The 25459-nt window shown below is 43.3% G+C and overlaps 1 protein-coding gene and 1 non-coding gene across 2 annotated transcripts in view; both read right to left on the bottom strand.

The window, feature by feature from the left end:
- Window positions 1-205: 205 nt before the first annotated feature.
- Window positions 206-278, bottom strand: TRNAW-CCA (transfer RNA tryptophan (anticodon CCA)). Its single transcript has one exon. It is a non-coding gene; the product is annotated as a tRNA-Trp (tRNA).
- Window positions 279-1156: 878 nt separating this feature from the next.
- Window positions 1157-25459, bottom strand: part of LOC142585778 (DDB1- and CUL4-associated factor 6-like) — a 31355-nt gene continuing 7052 nt past the window's right edge. Inside the window, exons 3-19 of the mRNA XM_075696780.1 lie at window positions 23189-23281; window positions 23030-23107; window positions 22668-22886; window positions 20514-20649; window positions 20101-20261; window positions 18993-19055; window positions 18216-18315; window positions 17123-17374; window positions 16494-16704; window positions 14836-15071; window positions 13782-13878; window positions 12221-12319; window positions 10947-11103; window positions 8377-8533; window positions 6430-6518; window positions 2799-2907; window positions 1157-1535 (exon numbers count right to left, since the gene is read on the bottom strand). Of these exons, the coding sequence (XP_075552895.1) occupies window positions 1462-1535; window positions 2799-2907; window positions 6430-6518; window positions 8377-8533; window positions 10947-11103; window positions 12221-12319; window positions 13782-13878; window positions 14836-15071; window positions 16494-16704; window positions 17123-17374; window positions 18216-18315; window positions 18993-19055; window positions 20101-20261; window positions 20514-20649; window positions 22668-22886; window positions 23030-23107; window positions 23189-23281 (2331 nt within the window). The 3' untranslated portion in view covers window positions 1157-1461. The remainder of the gene's footprint in view (window positions 1536-2798; window positions 2908-6429; window positions 6519-8376; window positions 8534-10946; window positions 11104-12220; window positions 12320-13781; window positions 13879-14835; window positions 15072-16493; window positions 16705-17122; window positions 17375-18215; window positions 18316-18992; window positions 19056-20100; window positions 20262-20513; window positions 20650-22667; window positions 22887-23029; window positions 23108-23188; window positions 23282-25459) is intronic.

Here is a 25459-nt window from a genome sequence, read left to right as displayed (position 1 = left end):
TGATAATTACACGTATGGCTGATATATATATATATATCAACGAGAAGAAAGGGGGTTAACCGAGGGGCCCGATTTTTATTAGTCATATCATAAGAAGCCAACAAACATTGATGCTGAGAACAACATAGGGGAAATTACTTGTGCTTAATAATTGAAATGGAGAAATGATAAATTAATGGAAATTAAAGTAGATGAAAAAACAACTTGCCGCAGGTGGGAAACGAACCCACAACCTTCGCATTTGGCATGCGATGCTCTACCAATTGAGCTACCGCGGTGCCGTTTTCCCATCCACTTTCTTGGGTATTTATGTGTTCTAGTAGAGTGGTGGCGCTGGCTAACACTTTTTCACTAACACTAATTTCCATTAATTTATTTCTTCATTTCAATTATTAAGCACAAGTAATTTCCTCTATGTTGTCCTCCGTGTCAATGTTGGCTTCTTACGATATGACTCTCTCTCTCTCTCTCTCTATATATATATATATATATATATATATATATATATATATATATATATATATATATAGAGAGAGAGAGAGAGAGAGAGAGAGAGAGAGAGAGAGTGTTGGATAGTTTGTGGTGCCCCCTCCCACCCTCAAGAAATTGTTTATTTCCTCAAAGGGTCTCTTGTTCACACATCACATGAGGTAGTGGGTGGTTAATGGCAAAGATAATAAAAGTCACGATTGGATGTTTTCAATGAGCTGCTTGAATGCTAATGGGTAATGCTGTTGGTACAGCACTGGGTGCATGCATTTGTGGGGTGTAGCACTACGTGACAATGTCTGCTGTTTCTAATGTGGCTGGCTTCCTGCTTCATGACTGAAGTCCCACAGCAATTCGTGTGCATTATGAACTGGTGGCATTAAAAAGCAGAGGAATTATTTGTTACACACTTGGGGAATTGAAGCGTGAAGCTGTAACTGCTGTTCATTAAAGGGAAGAATGAGGCAATTTTTCAGATTTTGTGTCGGTGCAGAAAACCTCATTAACCAAGTCGCACCCAACACCCTACGTTATACTTGATATTTGTTTCAGGCTGACATCGGTTACAACCATTTTAGATTAATATATCAGATTCTACTGTATTCCTTTAACTAAATGAAATGAAAGTGTGTAGAAAGTGAAGCAGACTCGGAAATGGACAGACAGGTCACTGGGCCACACACAATTTATTCATGCACCTGAAACCTTGGTGACATTGCCCATTCTAGTGTTCTATGGACAACTTATTTGCACATTCAACAGTGGCATCCTGGCAGGAACCACTTGCAATAAATAGTATAGGACTGCAGCAATGAGGAAAAAATATGTTGCTGCATGGAACAGTGGGCAATTAATTAAATGCGGCATGATCAAAACACTCGCACATGAAAATAAATCTGTCTGGGCGGTAGACTAGGCAATAAAGATAAGCTTTGGAAATTAAAAATGCAAAAGAAGAAAGATGAGATTTCATCAGTGGTTGCTGCTGTCGGAGTCGTCTGTTCGAGCATCGCGCACCAGCCGTCGCCAACCCTGAATTCCAGAACCTGCAACATATGTCAGCGTGAGAAAAGGCCAAGGGGAGGGGAAAGAAAAACTTCATGTGGCTGCTATAGCATCATAGCTACAGCGCTGTGCTCGAACTTCTTCAAAACGGTAAGTTGGGCCAGTTGGTTAGGATTCATTGTAAAGTTCGTAACAGCGCAACACAAGACACAGACAAAAGACGACAACATGGTGCTGTGTGTCGTCGTTTTACAAGAGAAACCACTGAGACTTGCAATATAAAGATTAGGGCCAAGGCATGCATCAGCGAACTGTCTATCGCTCTTCATGACAAGTAACTGCGTTACCTTTGTCACTTTTGATTATGCGTCAGTTGGTCACAGTTGCCTCGATGTATCTCTGTGTCTCGTGGATGTCATGGTTTTTGAACTGGCACCTATATATATGTTAGACATATCTTCAATAAATTATGAGAGTCATCGCCGTGTCGTCTTCTTACCTTCCTTTTGTGCGTGTCTTGCGTTGCGCTGTTACAAAGCTTGAACTTCTAACTAGCATGTGCGGGTGTGACATTCCTGCACGACATGGCACACGAGGCAACTGCTGCTGGGAAGAAAGAAACAGCGTCCCGGCAGCTATCGGGCGTCTCGCAAATGCTGGCAGGATTAATAGTGCCGCCAATGATGTTGGAGGTGTTGCATCTCAATGGGGCACGAGGTGAGACTGATGGGAAACCACTGGCATTAGTCGGCACCTAGTGAAATATTAGACATTAGCTTGACTTTTGCTGCCTGTTAAACTTGGACAGCAGCTCAGCAGGAATGTCGGTGTGGTTATAGTGTGCATGTGCAAAATGCTCGTGGCAGTAGAGGAAGGCAGAATGCTCTCCTGGCTCTGCCATCAAGTGGAGTGTTGACAGCGTGCCCACCACGCATGAAGGGCGCATGTGCCGTCGATAGCAGGAAGGCACAACAGCGGGAATGCGCCTTGAGTGTCCATACAATTTCTCTTGCAATAATAAGAGTGAAACAGCGTAGCAGTGAAAAAGTTGTAAATGAAGCTCGGTGTATGGCAATACTGTTCCCAAAGCCATTACCAAGTACAGTTAAACCTCACTATATCTACATTAAAGATACATTTGTTATAGTAATATAAGCATGTACATATTTGTTATATGCTGATAACAGTGAGAAACATTTTTAGATTTGCTTCATTAAATATAATAATTTATTATATATCAATTTACTATATCAAGGTTGGCCTGCACTATGAAGTCAAAGGCCAAGCGTAGACAAATCATGTACCTGAAGATCGCAGGTGGTTTAACGATGCAAGCATACGAATCATGAAGGAAGCTGGCACAGTAATTGTGTCCTTTGTTTCCTCCAGCATCACCTCGTTGCGTTTGATCATCTGTGGAGAGAAGCGAGAAGAAAAGCTGCAGTGCAATAACTGCATGTCTGTAAGCAACCACTGGATACACAGGCTTGTAAAGCGATTCTATTTTCCACTATATAGCATATGCACACTTACATTGGGCCAAGCTAAATATTCTTGGGTGGTTTAAGTGTTCAGCTCAGTAGTTCAAGCTCAGTTCACCAAAGGCTTGAGAAACATTCGACCAGCAAACCCATCCTCAACACTCTACACCCATAAAATTACATATGAGCCAAGCTCCTCTGCAGCTCATGCACTATGGGGTTAATGAACATATGATGTAATGAAGTGCATGCAACACTCAAGAAAATGAGATGCTGTTAGATGAGGGCCAATGTTTCTCCAGATATGAGCACAAAATTTCTTCAGAAACAATGGCAACAGCTGTTTTGATAGGCTGCTTTCTACAAAATGCCATGTTTTTCTCGCAAAGGCGCACAGTATCACCGAAAACTGAACATTTTTAAAGGGACACTAGAGAGAAAAGCTATTTCAACTGTTGTAGTAAATTACCCTTCCACAATAACAAAAAACCACACTTACTGTAGGAAGAGGGCTAACAAAGCCAGAAATGACTCACAAACAAAAGGCGAGCGCCAATGCCACCTTTAAGTTTCTGCTACAGCTTGTCATAAATTTTGCCAGCATCTGCTTGGGCCTAGTTAATTTGCTACTGGTAAAAATGGACTACGCTGTATTCTAAAACAGCCAAAGACTAAATTTAGTGGGTTTCAAGAAGCTTTACTGAGCCACAATGGCCAAAATACAAACAATACAATCGAAATATGTGACGTAACAATGACATACTGCTGCTGGGGTTGCGTTGTGAAATCTGAGCAATTAAAATTAGACCTTTATTTCTCTTCTAATACAGTCAAACCCACTAAGTATTCAACGGCCACAAAAATTCTATTGCTATAACCGATAATTGTTATAACTGTGTTGCATGAAAAAAATCAAAACAGGGGATGGCAAACCTGATGTGAGAAAATTATAATTGGCCATGCAGTGCCCCTCCCCACCACCTTCCTCCATCCGGCTGCTGATTGTGTTCACTCGTTTAACTGCTTCCTGGGCGCTCCGATCGCAACAAGCCACAGCTGTCGGCATTAAAAAATGCATATCTGCCAACCTGAAGATTTGGTAATTCGTAAAACTATCGCGGCGGGGAAGGGGGAGGGGGCAGGGGGGCACTTTTTTTTTATTTAAGGGATTTACTTATTGCGACAAGCTCACTCACGTTTTCACAACTGCAAGTGAAATCCGTGTCTTGGAGAGTAAAGAGCGAATACTCCACTGGGGCACAATTTATTTTTGCAATGATTTTGCTACTGCCGACTTTGCCTGCTTCAGAAACTTCTCTGTGTAGGTTTGCTCAAAGCAAGTTCCACTCTGGTGCCCCTTGACCATGAGCAGAGTTTCGCTTCTTCGGACTTGGGGAACATCTTCCGGAATAACGGCACGGCATGATCGCTAATACTCAGCGGGATGTTGTGTTAAGCTAAAAACACTGTGAAGAGGCATTCTGCACGAATCACATCGAGGTCGTTGCTGCGTAAAAAACTTGCTAGGCTTGGCTGGCTGTCCACGGCTCGCACATATCCCTGATGCTTTTTCGAAGCGATGCGGACCTTGATGTCAGACTTGCCGCCATGTGAGCTGTTCACATCACAGGCACACGTGGTGCAGAATCTGAACTTCTCCCCTTTCTTTGATGGCATGAAGCACAATTATTCTGCCGTGTACAATTTCAAGAACACTTAGAAATACTGTCGGGCCTTCAAGCCCGCCACTGCACTGTGAAGCCGCTACAGGCTAGAGTCTCACTGCGTCCAACATGGCAGCTAGTCACAGAAAAGGCGAGGCCAGCACTGCAGTGACTGAAGCTGACTGAAGTCCAAACCCACGCACCTTCGCGAACAAAGGCAACAGCATGGCAACAGGTTTGCAGAGGTACTAGAGGGGCTATCGGTACTATCGAGCTTTGGATATGGATTCGTGACCCACCCTAGTAGACTACAGAAGTCACTACAACCTTGCAGCTGCTGATGATGAGACCACGCATATGCATTGCCCTCTCGTGGTGGTGCAAGGTACACCAGGGTGTAGTTTTACTATATTTTGATGTTTTTTGTTCGCAAGTAAAATGTTTTCTGTAACATTTCAAGCAAGATTCGTAAAATTGTAAGACAGCTCGAAATTCATACATTTTACGGAAAATTCAGAAGAGTTGGCAGGTATGAGAATGGCACTGCTATAACAACTGCAAAGAGGTGTCACAGGTGGCAAGCGATATGCGAGCACCAACGAGGCATCGCTTTGGTGGCCCCAAAAGGGGCCTTTTAAAAGTTACACGAGAATGTTGCCGTAACAGCCTGTTAGCTTGAGAAATCCAGAAGAAACGCTGAGGTGAGATAGCCACAAGCATCTCAACACGTACTTCTCACTGGCTTGCACGAGAAAACCCTACGTGTCTGTTAGCCTTGCATGCTTTATGAGAAGCTTGCCAACATCCTTCTCCAGGACATCCAGGAGCTCCACGTAGTGCAGCGGAAGATTCGTCACAAAAACGTTGGCCTGCCCTACCGCGTCATCGCTGCCATCGTCGCCGTCACTATCCAATGTAAGCACGTTCACGACGATCGCCTCATTGGTTAGAAGCACTTAGTTTCCAAATCTGTAGCCGTGCACTTTCTTTTCACCAGCAACGTCGTGCAATGCCGATGATGAGGGGGTGGGTGGATCAGTCATCTGCCATTTTGGCGGTGGGTCAAACCAACTGTTGGTCAAATGAGGCTGAGAAACCATGTGGCCAGGAACGATTTCTACGCAACCAACAAAGATGAACTCAAGCGATTAAGCCGTTAGCAAAACTGTGCTGAATGAGAAGCCAGCGAGCAACATGCGAGCAATCTGTGAGCAGCACAGTTGGCACAGTCCATTCGTGTTTCAGTGGGTGGGGCGGCTTAGAGCTATGGGTGCAGCCCAATCCTGTTCGGAGGGAGGGAAGGCTGACGGGAGAGAGGCGCACGGAGATAGCTGGAAAATGAGCGCATGGTGCCTGTTGAAGGAGGGGTTCATCGTGCAGCAGCTCAAATTTCTCGTTTTATTTTCAAGGATTTCGCATTTCACTACATTTCGGCTCGGACACCCAGCAGCCAGACTTCATCATTATAACCAGTAATGCGGCATTGGGGCACTGTAGTAAATGGGTTATTTCACCATGGAAAACATACAGAAGTTGATATCATTGTTATAACCGATATATTGTTAAAACCAGTATCGTTATAAGTGGGTTCGACTGTAACTAAACTCCCACCAGGTAGTTAACGATTATAGAGTTTTGAAGGAATGCCTTACCAGTACAAACTGACTTAGTGTTTCTCTTTAGTGTCCCTGTAAGTGCAACCAGCAAAATCCAGTGCACAGAATATGGCACATGTCACTTGTGATCTCTGCTACACTGTCATGGTAATAAACGCTCATTATTAAGCATACCTCTGCAGCCTTTTCAGTGTCGAAGAAAGGTTCTTCCCGAAGAGGAGCCCAGATTTTGATGTCGTAGTCTATCCCACTTGATGCCAAAACTGCAAAGCAAGTAAGCCAAAGGAGCTCACAGAGGAGATAGATTTTGCATAATAATATACATCACAGCACATACTAAGGCTGTTCTTTTGATCACTGTTACACCTGAGAGTTTTGTTTGCCTGCTGCAAGCACCTCAAGAACCGAAATCTCAAGGCAAAACTATAATGTCCACAATAAATTAAATTTATCAGTGTTTATGTGCACAGTGATTAGTGACCCTACCAGCTACATATTATAATACTATAGATCTTGCTCTAGAACAGCTGCAGTGGCCTGGCCATTTGTGTACTAAGAACTTACTAAGAACTGCTGCTATTATACAGCTTGCTACTGCTACCACAAGATAATATCTCTACTGACAATGCCAAGCATGAATACCAGGCAGTTGTGTTGCTTAGAAATAGAATTGCATTTATGGCCTTCGAGCACATCGCATTAAATATACGGTAAAAGAAGCAGTGCAGCCACTGCTGATGCAAGCAGCACAAAAGCTTTAGTGCTGGGCATGCAGGCCTTAGTAAGGTGGATCTTGCACAGCTTTATCATGTTTAAAGACTTTCAACACAAGAACTGATTCATGTCTGGCGCTATGGGCAAACATCACGATGCAGCTGCATGAACACTTTCTGTCCCGGGAAATAGTAAAGACAGATCGTCATCATCAGCCTATTTTTTATGTCCACTGCAGGACGAAGGCCTCTCCCTGCGATCTCCAATTACTGCTGTCCTGTGCCAACTGATTCCAGCTAGCGCCTGCGAATTTCTTAATTTCATCACCCCACCTAGTCTTCTGCCGTCCTCGACTGCGCTTCCCTTCTCTTAGCACCCATTCTGTAATCCTAATGGCCCACTGGTTATCTAGCCTATGCATTACATGATCTGCCCAGCTCCATTTCTTTCTCTTAATGTCAATTAGGATATCAGCTATCCCTGTTTGCTCTCTTATCCACACCGCTCTCTTCCTGTCTCTTAACGTTGTGCCTAACATTCCTTGTTCCCTCGCTCTTTGTACACTTTAACTTATTTTCGAGCTTCTTTGTCAGTCTCCAAGTTTCTGCCCCATCTGATAGCAACGGTAGAATGCACTAACTGTACACTTTTCTTTTTAATGATACAACACAGTAAACTTCCAGTCAGGATCGGACAATGTCTGCCGAATGTGCTCCAACCCACCTTTATTCTTCTGTAAATTTCCTTCTCATGATCAGGGTCCCCTGTGAATAATTGACCTAGGTAAACGTACTCCTTCATAGACTCTAGAGGCTGACTGGTGATCCTGAATTATTGTTCGCTTTCCCAGCTGTTGTTCATTATCTTTGTCATCTGCATATTAATCTTCAACCCCACTCTCTCTGTTAAGGTCCTCAATCATTTGTTGTAACTCATCTGCATTGTTTCTGAATAGAACAATGTCATCGGCAAACCGAAGGTTGCTGAGATATTCGCCATCGATCTTTACTCCTAAGCCTTCCCAGTTTAATAGCTTGAATAGATCTTCTAAGCACGCAGTGAATAACATTGAAGAGATTGTGTCTCCCTGTCTGACCCCTTTATTTTTTTATATAGGTGCCTTCCTGCTTTTCTTGTGCAGAATTAAGGTAGCTGTAGAACCTCTGTAGATATTTTCCAAGGTATTTATGCAAAGGTTCTGTACTCCTTGATTACGTAATGCCTCTAGGACTGCTGGTACCTCAACTGAATCAAATGCCTTTTCGTAATCTATGAAAGCCATATAGAGAGGCCGATGGTACTCTGCGGATTTCTCGATTACCTGATTGATGATACGGATGTGATCCATTGTAGAGTATCCCTTCCTGAAACCTGCCTGTTCCCTAGAGATACGATCAAGCAGCTAACCTGGGTCAAAAGGGTGCGGCTGCAAGCAATTCACAACATGATGGTCTGCTTCCATGATCATGACCAGCTCGCAGGTCTCCTTGTGCCAGATAAAGATGTGGCCACAGTCAGAACCACTCATCACAAATTCATTGCCCCAGAAGGTGGCCTCCTTAATCTGCGCATACACAATAAAGCAGACATAAATAACTGAAAACTGCAAACATTACTGCACGAGCACATTATCGATTCATCAATCAATTACTGACAAATTTTAGGCGATCAAATGGCCACAGATACAAAAGTGCTTCAGATACCACAGGCACATCACATCATTCATTCTTAGCCCAAAAAGCTGGCACTCTCAAGCAAGCTAGAAAACATTGCAATTCATTTCAGGAAACAAAGGTGGCTTGACTTGATGTCTAAAGCAGTTTGCTTCTTGTGTATTGGAACACAGACATGCGTTGGTGTCATTCACTCTCAGATGGACGATTTTTCAAGCCATGCTGAAGGGCTATTGTGAGACAATTTATTCAAAAGTCCATGGAAATAAGCCGCTTCTCTCACACTTTAGTTCAAAATACGATGCTGCTTTATTTGCATCTTGTCACTGATTACAGTCTCTCTCTTTCTCTTCTTCCCAAAACCTGCATTTCCCTCAGATGCGTGCCTCGTTTCTGGATATCGCTCAAGATTTACATGCCATGCCTCAGCCACGTTATTGGCATTCCATCTGATCTTATGTCTCATGAATAACGCTCACTTCACTCCATTTGACCGCTCCTCATCGTACCACTCATCTGTGCTACCTGCTTATTGGGGAGCAAGCAGCTTGCAACATTACAGCCTTGATACTCTCCCCGAAGTGTTCACCTCTTTTAGTCATGTCAGGAATAGAACAGCACTTGATATGGCAGCCACTTTCTGGTAGCGGTGGCAAAGCTGTCTACAGCGAAACTTGGAACACACCCTTCAAAACAGCTTGTCAATTAAACAAAGTGGCGGCAATCTTAAATGCCAACTGCAATGAACTTTCACTTTGGCTAAGTTGGTTGTAAATTAGCAGTACCACATACTACTGAAGAAATCTTGGCAAAGCTGCCATGCTGGTAATTGTCCAGTTTTATTATCAGCTTAGAAGGGTGATAGGTTGGCTTAGTTAGTTTTCCACGAGACTGTGTGGTGCAGTGCAAGGCGGGACTAAGGACATGCTTTTCCTCGAGCTTGTCTGCGTTTTTCTGTGTTCCTTGTCCCACTTAGCACTGAACTACACAGCTTTATTATCAGCCTTTAAGCAGCACCTAAGCAGATGATGTGTGGTTAGCAGATATGACATAGATATCAGCGCATCACTTCAAACATCATTCAGCATGTCATGGGCAGCGATGGTCGCTGCTTAATCTCGAAGGTCATGCATCACTTCCGATGAACGATAATACCAGCCATCTTTCTTTTTCATTTTTCTTGTCAGTTTGTTCAGTTTTGCAAGCTTTTCCATGAAAAAGCATGAACTTGTACTTACAACCTAAATTTTGCATGGAGGCTGCTTTATACACTAGGCTGTGTTACAGCGCTAGTGTTGTTCACTGTGTTACGTCCGTGTGTCGAAGTGCACTGCCATATTACAGGCTTTCTAAACGGTCCAAAATTTAGTTGCAGAAGGTATTGAACAGATATTTTTTTGGGGCCTCAAACTACAAATTTCCTGTTACTTCCAGTACCTCACCGAGTGGCAAACTGTCCCAAAGATCTTTAAAAATTCTGGCAGAAACAATTCTCCACACCTATTTAAGTCAGTGCGAAGCAGTTCTCTCCTGCACATGGTGCAAAACTCAAATGAACTCGCGTCCTCCTGGGGAAACGCTCATGCAAGGACCGCCACATGCGCGAGCCACGACACCCTGACGACATACGATCAGAACTAGAGGTAGTTGCAGACACTACCTGCTGCACCAAATTCATCTTCAACAGAGTGCCTTTGAAAGTATGTGTCTGCATCCCAGAAGTGGCAGTCTTCCAATCAATGCCACTTGGTCTAGGCAGACTGGTCAGCGGCCTCGCTTAGTGTTCCACTGTTCTTGGCTGTGCATCCATTCTCTTCTTTCTTGTGCTCCATGGCCTCGCTCATTGGCTTGTCGCTTCGCTTCCTGCCTCGCCACTTCAGGACCTCTGTAGTCTCTGCAGAGCCTCTGCACTATTATGCTCCTCTTCCACTTGATACTTTCGAGAGCCCATAGTTGTAGCTGCAAGTAGAGGCCTGCACACAACATAGTGCAGCTAGCACAACCAAGTCACATCTATTTGTGGCACGCACACCCGTACCGCAGAATGGAGCATGAAGAGAAGGCACCAAGCCAGTAGTGGTGTGTGAGCAGCTGCATAGGAGTGCATGGATGTGCGTGGAATAAAGGGGTGCTGAGCCAATAGCCGCCAGCAAGTAGGTGCATGGGAGTGTGCGCGCATCGGCAACAAACTCTGTGACCTCGGACGGCTTCGCATTTGACCTTTGGCTTTGAGCAGGCAAAGGTATGTAAAAAACTTTCATGTAACCAACAATGAAAAGGAATCAAAAACAGTTTGGAGCACACCATTGTCCTGGAGTTGCGATGCCCAGTGTAGCGCTTCCGAGCACGAGGCCCAGTCACAGTTTTTGTGAATGAAGGCTCCTCTACACACTCCTTTTCGAGATGCAAGTCTTCAGCCATGGCACGTAAGACACTGTCCGAGTCGGGCACCACTGGCTGCCTGAAAAGACACAAGCAGTTTTGGGGAGTCAACAGCGCCGCCTTTCATATACTGCTGCATACATGGCAACCTTAAAGGGCCCCTGAAACGGTTCGGACAGATTTTGTAGATGCGTAGGATACAACTAAAGTTAATCGTTCGCATCACAATTTGTGTGAAGCATCTCATATTAAGAGAGCTAAGGATTATTACAAGTTACCCACATGCACAGCCATGCATTTTCTCCTCAACTCGTTCGCCGAGTGACCAGGCCTTCACTGGCTCTGCGTCATGAAGGCACATCATGTCGTATACTTCCGGTTCTTTAGGAGCGAGCGCATGAAGCCTCTCTAAGCTCTTCGCCAGCTGCTTGGCAGTCGACTTCACTACAGAATAAAATCTCCAAAGCAATAATAAACTATCAGCATGTTGAATTATCAAATAATTTTAGCATAACTGACCAGATTCTAGTCTTTTTTTGGCTCCAACTGCAATAGTTTTTATATTCTACAGTTGGCAAGTCTGCTTTGGAGTTAATCCATCAATTCTACTTCAAGGAGAGCAGAAAATCAAATTGCAATAGAGTTCTAGATACCAGCATTCAATTAAACATAAACATACCATATCATTATGGCAGCCTCAACATGTGCTCACAGCTAGGTGCAGCAAACACAACTTTGTGAGGCTAACGTGCGTGGTGAAAACTGGTCAGCACTATGCACGGGCAAGAGGTTTTCATTAGAGCCATATTCGGTTGAAATTATTAGATCTCTTTACAGTCACCACAAATTCTGTCTGGAAGCATCATCTGCAGTGCAGAGCGGCTAAAAATTGTGCAGTCTTAATCGTTCAGCAGCTTGCCACTTCTTCGTCGCCATCAATGCGCACATATTCTTCGAAGTCGACGTTGCCCATATTCAGCTTGTTTTAGTCAAGAAATAAGCCTCCATTATTTACTGCACATTGCAGTAATCCTGCTGTCTTTGTCCCATGCGTGTGTTCTCTTATGTTGTTGGCAAACTATGTCAAACCATCCCAAAGGTAGTAACTACTCTTTGACCTGAAAAGGTGACATACTGCTGCTAGTAGCACTTTCACTCGAGGCCAAAAAAAAAGAAAAGTAGGAAAGTGAAGTCACCTAGACACAGAATGTGCTCGGCTGCTCACAGGAGAAGTGTTGTCGCCTGTTTGCTGTGGGCTAGCCTCCGAAGGTGCTCGTGGTGGCGTTGCAGATTGTCTGCAGAACAAGCAACAGGACTCTGAAAGAGCTTTGTTGCATATAAATGCTATGTAGCACACTGGAGCCCCAGAGAAAGCATCCGCAAACTGTGACAAGGTCAATTCAATTGTTCTATAATCTAGTGTTAAGCACCTGACAGCACTGAGGTATGCACAGCCTTCACACCTAGGGTTGCCAACCGTGACAAATTTAGTGGGACAGTCCCAACTAGACCCAGTCTGGGTAGCAAAATGCCCAGACTTTTGCTTTTTTTTCTACTGAATAACAATAAGTCAGGGCCCATATTCATAAAACAGTTCTTCTGCTAGAATTATTCAAACGAACAGATGCTAGCCAACAGTGATGTCGGACATATCATTAGCCAAAGCACCCAGCCAATGACAAACAGCATTTACGAACACGAAAGCTTAGTGATTTTTCCCCAGACTTCCTTTTTATAATATGTCACAGCTTGACTGCCATTCTTCTCTCTTGTCTTCTGTTGCATTGTCATAAACATATTTCGTTTTTGTTGCGGTTGTAGCTCTATTGTAGGCCCTATGGCTCACAGTACCTCCCATCTGTATTGGTAGCCATATTTGCCAGGCAACTACTGCACCGTTGTTGGTGCCAGTCGCGACATGGTAGTACTAAAGAAATTTGTACAGACTGACAGCTCCTGGCACTGAAAGGATAAGTTGTCTCAAGTCGCCCCCAACACACACCCCTACCCCTGTTTCAAATTTGTCCACTCTAAACTTGGCAACCCTGTTTACACGAGTGGCCTTATACTAGGGCAATCGACTCCTGGCACGTCTCCCATGTGGCATGAGGTATGGTAAAGTGCTCTATTACATTTGGGTGCATTTGTTTATATTCTGACATTCAACAATGGTGCAATCAAAAATAATGCTGATGGGAACCACACCTGCTTATAAAAATCTTTCATCAGCTGGTGCATGATAAAGGTCTTTTTTTAAGCTCCTTGGCTTGGTAAGGGTTTCCAAAAAAACGGAACAGATATTATTGATGGCCACTCAGAGAAAACGGCAGACAAAATCGAAACAGCTGGTGCATCAACAATGGCGATTGCAACAGTGTGATGACGGCACAGCAATGACATGACAGGTCATGCACTGCAGACAAATGCCAAGTAGAGAGAAGAGCTATATAAAACACAGACCCATTAAGGACAATCATTAGTGTTGTCATCATTTCTGTGCAGATGTTTTTCACAATGGCGTAAAAAGGGTTCTAACACTCTGTCTTCAAGTTGGAAAACAGCAATATGAGATAAACATAACATAGTGCTGAATCTGCAATAAGAAGCATGTCCTCTACATTTCCCTGCCCTGTGCTTTCTTCTGCTTGCTGAAGTAATTTCGTTCATGTAGGTTTACTAGTACAGGACCGGAGGAGCAATTTCTAATAAACTCAGTGTTGTGAAAAGAAGTCCATAGATTCAGAACTAAAGGCTCACCTCCTCCAATGAAAAGCAGAATCATCATTCAGGTTTGGATTTTCATCTTCGCTCGTGTTATCAGCACTGGCATTCTTTGCTGTTGCTGATGCAGCTCCTAAACAGAAGAGTATGGTTCTGTGTTAAAATTAGCTCTACATCAGTAGCCAGAGAACAAGAGCAATGTAAACATAATTTGTTACAAAAACAATGCATTACTGTGTTGGTAAAGTCAGGGGGGTTAAATATTTTTATCGGAGCATACTGTCATGTAGTAGTGACGGGGAAGAACTCAGCAGCAAAACTGTGAATGATTTAAATTTTATCGGGCGAACCTGTGCCCACAATCGCAAGTGACACTCAAAGGACAATGACAGCAGCAAACACAGTCGGCGGTCGGCGGAATCTGATCTGTGGGTCAAGCACGTCGGCTTTTATACGAGTCATTGAAAGTTCCAGAGTAATCACTAGTGCCCGCATGTCTTCTAGAAAGTACTACACAATTCGCGTTGCTCATACAATCAAATTACATAAGTTTTGGTGACAACAGGCATCAGATAGAACCATCGATAACATTAGAGAAACTTCCGATACATGCAGGCGCATCCTCCACTGAGCAATAACCTTTAACCTTTGTTAATCGGTGAAAAGCGGTCCCCCGAAAAGTACACGTGTTAATATTACACCAGTATTAGTAACATTCTGAGCCTGTATTGATGACGATACTATCAGGTTAATGTGCAGTAAACTCCCTGGGCACGACTGTGATACCATATTCAATTAGTACAGTAAGACCTTGATAATAACTAGCAAGCATATAACTATGTATATATAAAGTTCACAAAATTTTTTCCAGCAATATCAACCTGTATGCAGCCTTTGAAGGTGCTACGGATAATAGACTGTATTGCTGACTCATAGATCTGCACAGGTCATAATCAATGACATTTTCAGTTAATTTTACTTTACAGTAAAGCCTCTAGGAGTAAGTTTTGTCACATTTGCTGGTGTGTCATCTGGAGAATAAGGAACATTGACATAACTTGGTGATAAACAATGCCAACACTGCATTCACCTATCTCTCTTGGTGGAGACGAGAAATCGTCCAACAGTGCGCTGTCTTTCCCGTTTTCACCAGCCGGAGATATGTTCTCTGCTGCTGACTGGAAGCACTCATTTTCAGAAACGCTCTCCACAGAGTCCTGGAACGCAGCATCGTCGTCGTCATCCGACTGGTTCGGTGAGCGTCGAGGACCCGCTACTGGCATTGGCTGCGAGGCATTCTTTGAGCTGTCCTGCCTAACACTGCCACTGCAATCAGGAATAAGAATATGCTGTATGTGCAAACTAGAATTTACACCTTTCTTTTCTTCATGTTAAAGCGTCAAATGGCACATTGAGCGAAAAAGCCAGCGAAACGGCACCTAAATTTGCATTGCCACTGGCTTCAGCACCACGTCACGAGCTCGCCTTGAACGAGTTCCCATTGGCTGCAACACCGTGTCACAAGCTGCGCCTTGACAGAGCAGAGCAGGCGAAAGTCACTAATGACCACCTGCTGCTGCAACAGCGCGCCAGGTGTTGCGTGAGGAGAGAGGGCATTGCCGTGATGCATCGACCGGTGGGCATCCCCACATCGGTGGCATGCAGCGTTGGCACCACAAACAGCTGCTGCTTGCTGGCTTGGGCAGCATGTACCGCTATGTTATATTACTAGCAGCACAAAACTTGAAGGACCACTCAACGCCGGATTTGGCATTCACAACTTATAAGAAGTGCTTAGGTGTCCTCAGAATTTTCAACTTACTATCGGCACCAAGCGTTCCACATAAAACTGAATTTCTGCACAGTTTAGAAGTATGCAGTCAGTAATAGGTGGAGCACCATGTTCATGACACATATAATGTGGACTGAGATAGTGCAATCCAAGCCACATGCCCAAGGAGAGAGAAAACGTTACTTCAATCAAGACTTTATGTCCGGAGCCACCTCCCTTGGAAGCAGAATCAGGTGACTTCACTAGCCAGATTAAGCATGATGGCCAGTGTGACCATGCTTCTACTTTTCGGTGTGGCCATGGTTTTCGTTAACCACTCCTCCACATTCCCAGGAATTGGATAAAGTAAGCTTTTGCACAGATTCCACATCCTGTAAACTTCACGGAAGTCTACTACACTGCCTGAATTGTTAGGGCAAATCTAGTTGCAAGGACAAACAGCTAAAACATACTGCAGAGCACGGAAAAGATGAAAGCGAGCCATGTTCATTAAATTGAGGAAATGTTACAATAAGAGCCACTTCTTGGCCACTGATCAATGCATTTCAACTCTCAAGGTATCCCGGTAAATGCAGTGTAAACTATTGGCTCGGGCGTACAAATGTGACATACCTTTCAGTAACTAACGACCAATTGAAACTGGACATTGAAGCATTTTTTTCCCTTGTGTTTTTCATTCTCTGATTCCTCACTAAACAAATTCATCCAAGTAGTGATCAATGTAGTAGTCTCCTGTGTCATCCGATACAACAGGACGCTGCATTGAGCGTAACTGCATGTACACGCTAGGAAATAAGACACATTTGAAGGCAGGAGCAAAAGTTCAGCTTATACTTGGCTGAGAAGACAAGAACTTTTCATCTCTTCCCTGCCTAATTTCTTGAGCCTTTGCATTGAAGTTGCAACCCATTTTCTATAGACGTACTCACTAATACGCATTAACGGGAGAAGCCCACCTGCTGCATGCTGGGCAAGCATCTCCCAGTCGCTTCTGCTGCTTGATTTCGTCAGACGTCGCTTGACCAGAGGTGCTGGCACTCGGTTGAGACAAGTCCAGTGCCACCACGTTTGACAATGTGCCCTGTGCCGTGGCCTCTCCTTCCCTCTCTGAATTTTCTTGCTGAGCAGCCCTGCTGGCCATTTTTCGCCGGATGCGTTGCTTGATGGCTGTAAATGCGTGATGATGCAAGATATAAAGCTACTGGGCAAGTCTATATTTGACATTTCTATTAAATGCTACTTTTAACCTGTGTTGCTTTTAGGTCACCAACACATTATTTTTCACATTTCATACACAGTAACGTGCATCAAGGAGGGCACACCCTCTGTCATGTAACGATGCACAGCCTTTGCAAAAAGCACGAGTGTTGCCAATTCATGGCTGTGTCAAGTCTGTGAAGCGTCCAAAACTAGAAAGTACAAAGCTGCAGAGTTTTTGTACAACAGCCTGCTTCCATTTCCTGAGCTGATGTTACAGGAAACCAGCTAGAATCACCAAAGTCAGCTGTGGTTATGCGCACAATGACTTTAATTCTTTCAACAAAGGCTGTACATCCGACTCATTAAGACAGCGTGTAAAGTTCACCTCTGGCAAGCCTCACACTTCGCGAGTGCCTAGCCACGGTGGCCTCAACGTCTTCATCTGTGGAGCTGTCGCCTCCGCTGTGTCCAGGCGAGGCTGAAGACGAAGACGAGAGTGACGAGCCTGCATGAGGCCTAGCAGTTGCAGCTGCTGTTCTGCCAGCTCCAGTGGACGAGTTGAACATGCGTGTCAGCACGTCCGACATGCGTTGCATCAAGCTTGCATGCAGTGAGCGCGGCTGTTGTTCACCGAGTGCTGAAACACAGACAAAAAATAATATTTTGTCAATAATGATGCACACACATAAAAAAAATACTGTTGTTACAACAAATGCGGTGTCAAGCCAGTGCCTAGACATGATTACTGGAATCCCAAATCCTTGAATAACTGTCCATCAGCACTCCTGTACAATGTTGCTCTTGGAGCTCATTCTTGAGCACAGTCAGCATAACATTGGCCAGCATTTTATGTAACCGTTTTGCTTCAATCCACTGATGCTGTTACTTTGAGAATGTAGAGCTGTTTATAGAAGCATTTCCTGGCCTCTGCTTCTAATGGAACATTAATGCGCTCGTATAATGGCAGTGCATAACACTACATGATAAAAACAAAACAACTTTTTTTTTGCTTGGGGTAGAATTGTCTACCTCAAGCATAACACAAAACAGTCTTTGCAATAGAGAAAGAAAGCAATGCTGCGTCTATTCAGTTAACAGGGGGTGGGGGGGAGTGTTGTTTCAAATTGTACACAATTTAGTAATACAACTGAGTGTGTGAGAAAATATATATATACTTATGATGAGACTGCACATAGTGCCCTGCAGAACATAGAAAAAAAAAATCTTTAGAAGGGCAATAAAATTAATCTGAGTAAGTGAACAGTGCAAGGGCCAACAAGAACTTAAACAGGACAAAGAATGGATCAAACTAGCCCGTATAAGCCAGCCTGCTAAATTAAAATTCAGTCCTGAGAGCATACAACAGGCAAGCAAGTAATGTGCACTTGCATGCTCTTGTCATACTAACCTTGACAGAAATAAGGAGAAAAAAAATAGTAGCAACCAGCTAGACCAGTTTAAAAGCATGAGGCACTCACCCCTCATTTCACATTCAGGCCTAGCATTGGGTCCGGTGTCTGACCAGTCTCCGCGAACCCGAAGACGCTTCATTGAAACATGACATTCCTTCTGCTTGGCCTGAAAACACATAATATACAAAATGCATCCAATCAGCAATCAAAAGAAGAAAGATAGCTGTACGTCCTAAATGCGAACTTTTTCACACACTTGGTCAAGAATCGCAACACTCTCAACATAAAACTAGTTTACAGCACAACTCCACAACAGCATGAATCCATGTTTCAGGCAATTTTTTCCGCTGAGAATAAGACAATGGTCCCGCAGTTTACAAATCCAGTGTTGATAAACTATGACTAGCGATTGGATTTCTCAATATTTCACATTGCTTTTTCCAGTATTTAGCCCGAATTCATTGTCATTTGTTTTCCTGAACAAATACGGTAGCCATCATTAGTTCTTTTTTTTCTTTTTTGCATGCGTGTGTGCATGCAAGAAGGAGGTCAAGAGGGGGTATAATGCTTTCTCGCACTACTGACACTTTCTGGTTTTATGAACTGCCCACACGCATTTACACACGAGTCAACTGACGCAAAACGGGGGAGGTAATATGACACCACTGGGAGGTGACTTCATTCTGCAGGGGACTTTTTGACTTATCGTGGTCATAATTGAGTTCCAAGTGATTTGATAATACTAGGATTACCAAGTCTCTTTAATCCGTTACTGGAAAGCACCAAAAGTTCCAGACCCCTTAAGTATAGTACACGATTCTAAAAGTGACTGCAAAACATCACCTCTGTAGCGCTGCAGTTCCTTCCATCTGTGCCATATGATTTCGGTTCCTCTTGTGCACTTCCCTGCATGGGAGACATTCAAAACATAGTTTGTGCATATGGTGCACCAATAATAAAAAAGATACAATAGAACTGCACACTGCCACATGCGTCACCACGAGTAAACGCCCAGATACCATGGACGATGCCACATTCCTTCCTTTATCTTTCTTCTTTATTTTTTTTCTTGCAACATAGACATCCAGCCTCAATTAAAATAGTGCAGTGCACGCTTGCATGTGGAACTAAAACAGTTCAATACCCTAGTCCCCGGTGGCATGTCCAAGGCACAAAGAAGCTTAGCCTCTCCTGTAGTGTCAAGTATTCTGCTCCCGAGAGCACATACAGATAGTGTTCTAGGCTACTAGTACTTACAAATGCTGAAATTAATTCAATCCACCTTAAATGTAAACGAAAAAAAGTGGGCGCTCCTCAATGGCAAACACATGCAGTTACAGCCTTGTCTCTGTGAAAGAAACGTGCCATTTGCGATTAAAAAAAAGAAAAAGCCAGGATTATTAAAAGAGGCATCATTATACTTTGAACCTTGTCATAAATAATCCAGCTCTTTTATTTATCTATGGCAATGTCTGCAGCTAAAGAACTTGCATTTCTAAGCCTACGTTGTGCTTGGATAGGTCTTTCGGTGTGGACTGCACATGCCACCATTCTTATCTTACACTTGTGTAAAGATTTATTATTGTTTTTGTGTTTCTACCAACTGGATGCACATCATACATTGTCTATGTATAAAACTTCACCCTTTTCACCAACAAAATTCAGCTGAAAGTTTGCATTTGTGCTAGTGGGATCTCCTGTCTTCATCTTCCAGTTTGTGTGCAAAAGCCTACCATCATGGCTTGCTAACCTGAGGAGCAATTTGGATTTTCGCATCGCTATTATTATTCCACCCTTAAGCACTGATACCTTATATAGATACACTTTTTGTAGATGGTGCTTGCTCTCACAATTGCAAGTGCTAAAAAACATTGTGGTGTCATAATAAAGACTAAAACACAGACTCAAGTGCCAACTGCACAAGCCTCAATTCAGGCTGTGCACCACATACCATTGCATCAAACAGGTAGATGTAGTCTGAAGAGTAGCTGACCAGCATCTCCTGCCCATTGGCACTGTATGTCAGCGAAGTAATTCGGTGACTTCGGCCTTCAAATTCAGGAACAGTGAGCCGTGATGTCATGGCATCCATGCTGTTACTCATGAAATTACCTGGCAAGGAAAGGATGACTTGGCTCAGTGTTACAGATGCAATAAACAATGTATTATGGTTCATAAGCCAAAGGACCAATGTTATAGAGGCAGTATGTGCTGGATAAACGTGCTATAACTACAAAGCATTTCAATCAGCAAAAACAATAATGAAGTGATGTGCGCTACTCTGCAAATATAGCTCTTCACTAATCATTCTTTAACTGGAAGAAATAATAACGAGCTCAGAGTTAACAAACACCAGGCACTCACCGGTTGCTCTAGTTCCAAGCATTCGCCGGTCAAACACCCTGACAGCCGAGTCTGAGCACCCCACAGCTAAGTAGTATGGTGTCAATGGATTCACGGCAATTGAAGTAATTGCACGATGGCAGTTAATCAGGACATCCTGCAAAACAAGACAAAAAGAAATATTAACTCAAAAGGTGCTGTCTTTCTGCCTAAAATACTCCTAGTGAAGCCAGACTAAATCAAGCTCATATGTCACCTCTTTTTTTCTGTTACATGCAGTTTTATTTGTAAACCTCAATGAAATATTAGGGCAATTCCGGCAGCCAGTACAAGATATACAGCTGGCTCACCTTAAATTGAAATCAAGAAGACTAGAGGCTCTTCTTTTAATTATCAAAGGTCTGAATTATCTGTGTGTTAAATCACAGACAATCATGCCTGTATACACAAAGCATATTTTTGTTCCCGATCTACATATTACCATATAATGTAGGGTTACATATATAAAACAGGTGAAAGATTTGCAAAGAGGGTTGTTCATTGAGCAGTAAAATGTTTTAAAGCATATGTCCATAGAAAATTACTTCATAATTACATTGAGCCATAATTTAAATACATAGTAATTCATAAATTCCTACAAATGCCGCTTGAAAGCCACCTATAGCAGCTAAATTAAAGCCACCTTTGAAATTGAAAGTCACTTATCGTTGCTAAGTTATCCAAATGAGTTATCACAGGTTGACTGTAATGCCAATCAATATGTGCAACCATATCAAGTGAGCCTCAGGAGTCCAGATTTTTCATGTGTTCATTTTCCATGCAATGCAGTTTTTTCTGCCACTGCAACTTCCAACACACAACTGCAAACAACTGGAAGCTGATTTTTTGTGGACTCTCCAAATGTAACAAAAGTTTGATTACTTTCTTAATCAGCAGGAGCACATTAAAATTTCTGTGGGGACTCCTTCCAAACTATAATAGGCATTAAAGATTTTTGATACCACTTTTTCATAGAGAAGTGGTGAAAGGGTAAACAAACCGGATTTAAAGCAACATATCAGCAATAATGCCTTCATTATAGATTTGTTTTCTCTGGACTGTTTCACATCTACAAATATTGAAAGGAAAACTTTTTTAGAATTTTTTGAGTCTTGAAAGAGGACCTTAGCTGTGCTATACTGTTGTTTCATAGACACATCTGGCCATTCAGTGAAACTTTTCCGCCAAGCAAAATGCATGTAGGTGCAGTACTTCCCCAGAATGGAGATTGGGTAAGAACCACCAGAAAACAAGCGGTTATGCAGCAGAAGGTTTATAGTTAAGAGTAACACTGTTTTTAGTGAAAATAGAAGAGGACAGCTCTACTACACGCAAGCTACTTCAGGTGGAGATGAATGAAATGATATGAAAGATTTAAATAAAGAGAGAAGGGAGGAGAAGAGCAGTCAAGCATCCGTCAACAACAGATGAAGTATCTAGTAGCCCCAACTGTTGCAACCATAAAACAGCTTCAGTAGCTCAAGTGGCATCACCTTATGTGCTCTTCAGTCTCTTCAGACTTGGCTTAAGAATAATGTATAACAGATGATTTTATCCTAAACAAGGTGATGTCACCATCCTGAGTTAGCATAGCTTTAGTCCAGTTAAAAAAATTCTGCATAGCCACACACATAATGCTGTAATCAACTGCCATAACCAAATTGGCCAAGTTCTGCACCTGCAAGTATTTTCCAACAAAGTCTACAGAACTAAACATACTTAGAACTTGTTCTCGGTCAGGCTGGTCTTTACTAAAAGACCAAATTAAGTGCTGAGAGATAAATCTACACAAAAAGGAACATAAACTACAACAATGCCGACGTTATCATTCCTTTGTGTCTTTGACATCCAAACAAGACAGAGGTACACAGGAAATATAGACTTGAAGTGATCAACAGTATTTGAACAAGAGATGTACCTGTAGCCAACAATTTAACACAGGGGCACCCTGATGAAGACAAGCTCCCTAGTTGAAATATTGGCTCCAAAAGCTTCTCCTCTTCGACCGCCGTTATCGATCGATATGTCATTTTTGTAACAAGTGTGTTTTCACACACTCATACAGCAGGGTTAAAACTCTACAAACAACAACAAATTCACATGTCAGGTGTGCAAGAAACCCTCCACAACACTAACCTCGGAACAGTCATCAGCAGAGCAACTCGTCTTGGTGCGCAGGTCAAACCAGCGCACTGTGCCATCTTCTCCACACGAGAGGAAGCTGTGGGGGTCATTTGGAACCGTGGCAATCTCGTACGCAGTGCCAAAGTGGCAGTTGAACAGGTTGCGCAGGCTTGTCTCTGGACGCTCCACATCTGAGAAAAGTATGGCGCCATCTCCTGAGCAGGACACCACCTGAAACGAGAGTGTGCAATCACATTTCATGTATTCATTAATTTGCTACAGCTGATTAACAAACCAAAAATAATTGTTAAGTCACCAAAACAGAGAACATTGTTATCCTGCTTACAAGCATAACAATCGACAAAGACACTCACCAAACGATCTCCAGAACTTGGAAGAAACTTTGCACTGAATATATTTGCCGTGTGGCCAGTCCTTATCTGTGCCAGAATCTGCAGTGGCAATGGAAAACTCACTCTGTGATCATTGCAGACATTACTCCTTGTGTCTTATGCTGCACTGACATAACATACCACATGTGTGTGTGCATTTGTGATGCACAGATGTTGATCGTCGGAGCCGGACAGCAGATATGTGCCCGCATCATTCCAGCATATGGTGTTAACCTGCAAAGTACAATTTTCAAATGCAAGGCACTAAGCAAGGAATGCAAGCACAGGTGAAAGCTTTCTTTAGTACATCCACTGCAGCAATACTTTTGGGGGTCCCAATTCCTGTGCATCATGAGACAACAGTGGACCAAGCGTCGTTGCATCTTTCTCAAGCTTCAGAGAAGTGACACCATTGCATTTGCGAGTGGAGGCAACAAACATTTTAACCTGCATTAATTTTTTGGCAGAGGATGGCTACCATGCTACCACTACCACTACCATACTACCATGCTACCACTACCATACTACCACGTAGTCAGCGGCAAAGCGCTTCTTTGTGTAACCCTGCTTTTCGCTCTTGGCAGGCCGATCAGGTGTGCTGCGAACTTCAAAGGGGGCGGCTGTGCCCGCACAACGATCCCGGACGCTTCCATCAGGACTGCCTCGTTGCGCATGCGTTCACCTGGGCGGTTATCATTCACATACAGTCGGCAAGCCCAAAGTGCCCGGATGCAAGAAGCCAGGCGGAGGATCACGTGGTGTCTGCCAACAGCTATGTAAACCATTCAACACCCAGGCATCATCGCAGTCAGCGGCAAAGCGCTTCTTTGTGTAACCCTGCTTTTCACTCTTGGCAGGTGAGTTTGATTTGCCAATTGCTGTAACTAGTTATATTGTATTATTCTTTTCGCCGCTGACTGCAAAGATGCCTGATACATGCTCTGCTTGCACTAAACCCGTGGACGGGAAGTGTTTGACTTGTTCTCGTTGCAAAAGATGTTACCACTTTGGAAAGAACTGTTCTACTATCTCGAAAAATGCATTTTCAAAAATGTCGACTGCTAAGCATGAAACCTGGACATGTCCATCATGCGAATTCAGTACAAGCAATCACTCCGACTGGGATGATTGTGATGCTTTTTTTGATCATGAATTCTCTGCTGTTAACAGCAAGCTTGACCAACTGAGAGTTACAGTTGAAGCACTCACAACTATAGTGGCGGAACTACTTCAATTTAAGGGCACAGTTGAAAAGATGGCCGTAACTGTTACTGAAATTCAAAAGTCAATTGAGTTCCTTTCTAATAAATATGAATCTGTAAAGTCTAGCCTGGAAGCTAACCAAACAGAGTTAACTCAGCTACATGCCCGAGTGGAATCACTTTCTGAGACTGTTGACGCTCAAGCTGAGCTACTGGATAAATCAAGGTGCGCAGTTAATGATCTTGAACAGTACAGCAGGCGATGCAACTTTAAAGTACATGGCCTCCGAACCAACCCAACGAGAATTTGGTTTCTTTCATGGGAGATCTAGCTCAAAAACTTGATTTTGTGGAATTTGAAGCGAATACTATTGCTTCAATACATCGAACGCCGAACAGAGACAGTTTGACTCCCCCTATCCTTGTGCAGATGCGTGATGTGGCGTCTAAAGAAAAATGGCTTGCGCTACGAACAAAGCTTTGCAATTTGCCTACGGATGAGTCTCATCCTCGGTTGTATTTCAATGAAAACTTGACAAGGACAAACAAGGAGCTTTTCCGATTGGCCAGGTCCAAGGGAAAAGAAAACCAGTACAAATTTGTGTAACACGTAACGGCAGAGTTCTGGCCAAGAAATCGGAAGAAGTGAAGTCTGTCATCCGCATTGAGAAGATTTCTGACCTAGATAAAATCTGCTAAGCATGAGCAATCTCGAATTCCTTGCGTGTGCAACATTTTCTGAAGCAACAAAATATTTCACAAGTGACGCGCAACTTGCATTTCACGCAACGCACGTTAATATCCGTAGTATCCGAAAGCACTGGGATGAATTCATGGCCGTAACTTCACCTTTTCGTTCTACATTTGACGTTTTTGTACTGACGGAAATTAACATTTCAGCTGATATTTTTAACCAGTACACAATACCGGGTTACCAAGCAATTTCATGTACACGACCTGCAAAAAAAGGGGGCGGCGTCGCAGTTTTTGTGAGAGACAGTTGGACTATTACAGAGCTAAATTTTGACTTCCAGCAAGCAGAAGTTGTAGCTTTGCGTATAAGCACGCCAGCTCTCTCTTTGATACTCTTTGACCCCCCTGCTTTAATGGCAAGCTCTTTTTGGCCGAACTTGACACCGCCCTCTCAGCTCACTCGCATGAAGACTATATCTGTGTAATAGGCGATATTAACATAGATACCTTTCGCCCT

This window comes from Dermacentor variabilis, chromosome 6, assembly GCF_050947875.1.
Source record: "Dermacentor variabilis isolate Ectoservices chromosome 6, ASM5094787v1, whole genome shotgun sequence".
Taxonomy (NCBI): Eukaryota; Metazoa; Arthropoda; class Arachnida; order Ixodida; family Ixodidae; genus Dermacentor; species Dermacentor variabilis.
The sequence above is the reverse complement of the archived record's forward strand: the minus strand, read 5'-3'. Positions and strand labels throughout refer to the sequence as shown.